The following is a 4,438-nucleotide window of genomic DNA, read 5'->3' as shown; positions in this document are numbered from 1 at the left end:
TTTTTGTTTATGTTTGGTAAACTTTAAAGTGTGTTTATGTTTTCTGCACATGCATACGGTAACATTCATTTATTGATAATATCTTCGACTGCGTTCCAAGCAAATACACATTTTATGTCTTAATTGATGCAACTTCTTACGGTTCTTTTTTTGAAAAAAAAACATGTTGGCGTTAAAAAATATTTGTGCATGAATGTCTATGTGATCCTCCAGCATATGATATATACACACACTTAAATGATATCTCCTGGTTAATTTGTTTTGTATTCGCCAGCATGCCTTCACATTTGAATTTACATGTAAACAAAAAGTTACATACGTTTTTACATACATTTTGTGTGTGCGTGTCTGTGTGCGCGTACCTGTGTCTGTGTGTGATTTTATTTGTGAATGTTGTTATTTTTCATTTGATTTTCTCGCATGAGATGTCATTGTCCATGTTATGCTCTTCACGTTGGCTCGCTTTTCAAGTTTGCTGGTGAATGTCCTCGAGCTAAACGAGAATCAAATCAAATCAAATTTTATTCAATCAATCCAAATTAATAATAGTAATTAAGTAATGATTAGGAGACCAAAGCTAAAAGAAAACAAAATTCTTGTGTTGCAGGCTACCGTTTACAAATTGTTCATTCTAACACAATTTTTAAGTAAATTTATAATTCATGACAAAATTAACATAATGCACAATTTAGAAAGGCAAACATAGAAATAAGTGACGGAAAAAATGATAACAAAAAAAAGTTGATGCATAGACATGAAAATAAAAAATGGACGACGATTTGAATCGGTTTGCCGCCAAAAGAAGATGACTAATGATGGCGATAATAAGAATAAATGAACTTGAATTGCTTCAATATGGCTGGTCAGGTAAGTAGGTTGCTTGATGAATGGAAGAGTGAATGAATGAATGAATGAATGAATGAATGAATGAATAAATGAATGAATGAATGAATAAACGAACTAACAAACTAACGAACGAACGAATAAATGAATGAATGAATGAATGAATGAATGAATGAATGAATGAATGAATGTAACGGGTTCGATATTAACTAAACACAACGACAGATATATTATTAATCCTCCTTTATTAAAACCTAACTAAATAATTATTCGAATAAACAAAATTAATGAAAATGCAACAATACAATACTCAATTTTACTAACGTCAACTCCGACCCAAGAGCCACATAAAGGAAAGAGGGCTAACTTATTTGCGTAGGCTATTTATAGGCATGCACGGTGCTCTCTCCTAGGTAAGCGCTTGTACTTTGGTCTAGTAATCGACCCACGTGACCACACGGCGCTCTCTCCTAGGTAAGCACACGTGCTTTGTGCTAGTACTTATTCCACGTGATCATGTAATAGAACAATTTCCATTACATACCTCCAACGCCTAGGAGGATGAATGTAACATTCATCACACTTACAAAAATAAAAACTAAACAAAACAAAAATTAACGTCCAAAAAAAAAAAAAAAAAAACAATAATATTTCTTGACTTTTATATCCTGGAGAGAAAATCGGCAACGTTACGTGAACCCGGACGATAACAGAATTGTATATTATACTCTTGAAGGGCCAATATCCAACGTGTAAGCTTTGAACTTTTTGGTGTCGATTCCGTCAGGTATGTTAATGGATTATGGTCTGTAAAAATTTTGATTTTGGATAGGCAAATCCACGAGCGGAATTTCTGAAGAGCCCAAACTATCGCGTATGCTTCCTTTTCGATCGTGGACCATCGTTTTTGAACATCGGTCAGTTTGCGACTAGCAAACGCAATAGGTTTTTCTTTCTTGTCGTTGCCCCATTGAATTAAACAACAACCTACCGCACATTCGCTTGCATCTGTTATTAATCCAAACTCTCGTTGGTAATCTATGGTGTTCAATACGGTGGCATCCTTCAACTTCTGAATCATCAGATTTAATGCATTCTGATGGTTGGTGGACCATATTATTCGATTCGATGGTGATTTCTTAGTCAACTCGGTGATCGGGTGCATCGTTGCAGCCAGGTTGGGTAGGAATGTTTGAAAATAATTAAAAAATCCAATTAATTTTCGTACCTCTTTTGTAGTTTTTGGTGGTTGTAGCTGATCGAGTACCTGTATCTTTGATGGGTCTACCTCAATTTTTCCGGATCCCACTAGATGACCTAAGAACTTAATTCTCTTCTGCGCAAACCGACATTTGTCTAAATTCAACGTTATTCCGGCATGGGAAATTGTCTGTAAAAAACTTCGAAGGTGTTGGACATGTTCTGACCAACTATTAGAAAACACGGCAATGTCATCAATGTAGGTTTCTGTGAACTGATATATATCTTTCGTAAGTTCCTTCATGGCGCGTGTGAAGGTTACTCCCGCCGACTTCAATCCAAAAGGCATCCTTTTAAATTCAAACAAACCTTCATCGCAAACGAACGCAGTTAACCATCTTGAACTTTCTTGTAAGGGTATTTGCCAATATCCAGATCGTGCATCAAAACAACTGATGAAGTTGGCGTTGCCCACCTTTTGTAGTACGTCCTTTACATCTGGAATTGGAAATCCATCGTTTGTTGAATGTTTGTTAACGTAACGATAATCCACTGCCAAACGTACGCCTCCGTTATTTTTTAACACGCATACCACTGGGCTAACCATCTCACTGTTCGAAGGTACAATGATATCTTGTTCCAACATCTCTTTGAGCTGACGCTTTACTTCCCCCCTGAGTAACTCGGGAATTTTGTAGGCTTTTAAACGTTTGGGTTTAAATCCTTCATTAACTTCAATACGATGTTGCGTTCCTTTAAAAAGTCCTATTTTCGTGGAGAATACGGCTGAGAATTCCTTAATCAAGTCAATCAATTCTCGACTTTCTTGTTTTTCTAGATCACTAATGTGTATCTCCTCCTCGTTGATTTTTTGTTTGTTTTCCTTCTGTTCTTTTTCATACGTATCTAATACGCCAAAATCTGAATCATTCTCTCGAAGAATAACACAGGTATTGATCATGGCCTCTTCAATTCTTTTATGGAATCCATGAAGTTTATTGGCATGCACATGATATTTCTTTCCTTCCAACTCAACTAGGTACGAATAAGGTGACTTCACCTTCGCAATAGACGCCGGTCCTTGCCATTGGTTATACCATTTGCTTTTCATCTTCAAGGGTGCGAGCATAATGACCGAGTCGCCAACTTTGAAATGTTTGTCTTTCGTGCGAAGATTGTAATTACGTGTGTAACGCTGCTGTTCCTTCTCTGAATAGTATGCTGCATAATTCTTCGCCAATTCCAGATTGTTTTTAAGATTTTGGAGATATTCTGATCCTCGGCCAACATTTAAAGGAAATTCTCGTTCACCTGTCCAGTTTTCTTTCATCACTGTTAACGGGCCTCTCGGCAACGTTCCATACAATAATGTAAATGGACTTATATGGGTCGTGGCAGAAGGTCGTTCTCTCAAGCACCAAAGTACAAATGGTAATACTTTGTGCCAACTACGTGGATGATCTTGGGCAACCTTGTATATCATCGTCTTCAGGGTTCTGTTACATCTTTCAACAACGCCCGAAGCTTCTGGATGTTCGGGTGTGTTAAATCTAGGACAGCACCCCAACCGTTTCAACATCTCCTTTGTGAGTTGACTCGTGAAGTTTGTTCCGCAGTCAGAGCTGATTATTTTTGGAATGGAGTGTGTCATGAATATCTGTAATAAAACTTCACAAGTGGCCTTCGCACTCAACGATCTGAGAGGGTAGGCCATGGGCCAACGCGTGAATAAGTCCACTGCTACCAAAGCGTAATTATATTCCGGTTTAGGTTCTATTTCCGTGATCATCGGTCCAATGCAATCTATAACCAAATGACTGAATGGTAATTCGTCGTTTCGAGGTATCGGTGTGATGGGAACTTGTTGATCTCTTTTAATTGGTGCTCGGAGTTGACAAATCACACACGTTTTACAGTACTGTCGTATCTTTTCTGTCATATCTGGAAACCAGAAATTTAATCCGATACGATAACGCGTTGTCTTATACGCCATATGCCCTGCAAATGGGGCATCGTGTCCCAGATGTAATATGGTTTGGATTCTCGAAATTGGGAGACACAATTGTTTTACCTTATGTCCTAATATTTCTTCTCGATGATACAACAGACCCTCTTCTATGAAGAAGTTGTGTTTTCCGGTTTTAGCGTATTCCCAACACCTTTTTAATGATTCACACGCTAGTTGTTCTTCAAGGAGTGTTGATTTTTCAGCAACCGCGCTATCCCTACTTCCCGTCTCTTCTAAATCGGGTTTGACAACTTCCTGGTCTTCGTCGGTTGATTCTTCTACGTCAGACGTCGGATCTTGTCTCTTCACTTTTGCTTCATTTACCGACTTCCCTATTTCCCTTTCAACTAGTTTGACTTCGACGGTCACTGGATTTACTTGTTCGGT

The 4,438-nt window shown here is 38.0% G+C and overlaps 1 protein-coding gene across 1 annotated transcript in view; it reads right to left on the bottom strand.

The window, feature by feature from the left end:
• Positions 1–396: 396 nt before the first annotated feature.
• Positions 397–4,438, bottom strand: part of HELRODRAFT_164573 (hypothetical protein) — a gene marked incomplete at both ends in the record, with an annotated part of 5,011 nt that continues 969 nt past the window's right edge. Inside the window, 2 exons of the mRNA XM_009029477.1 lie at positions 397–493; positions 4,203–4,398. Of these exons, the coding sequence (XP_009027725.1) occupies positions 397–493; positions 4,203–4,398 (293 nt within the window). The remainder of the gene's footprint in view (positions 494–4,202; positions 4,399–4,438) is intronic.

Source organism: Helobdella robusta (genome assembly GCF_000326865.2).
Source record: "Helobdella robusta unplaced genomic scaffold HELROscaffold_6, whole genome shotgun sequence".
NCBI classification, from domain to species: domain Eukaryota; kingdom Metazoa; phylum Annelida; class Clitellata; order Rhynchobdellida; family Glossiphoniidae; genus Helobdella; species Helobdella robusta.
The sequence above is the reverse complement of the archived record's forward strand: the minus strand, read 5'-3'. Positions and strand labels throughout refer to the sequence as shown.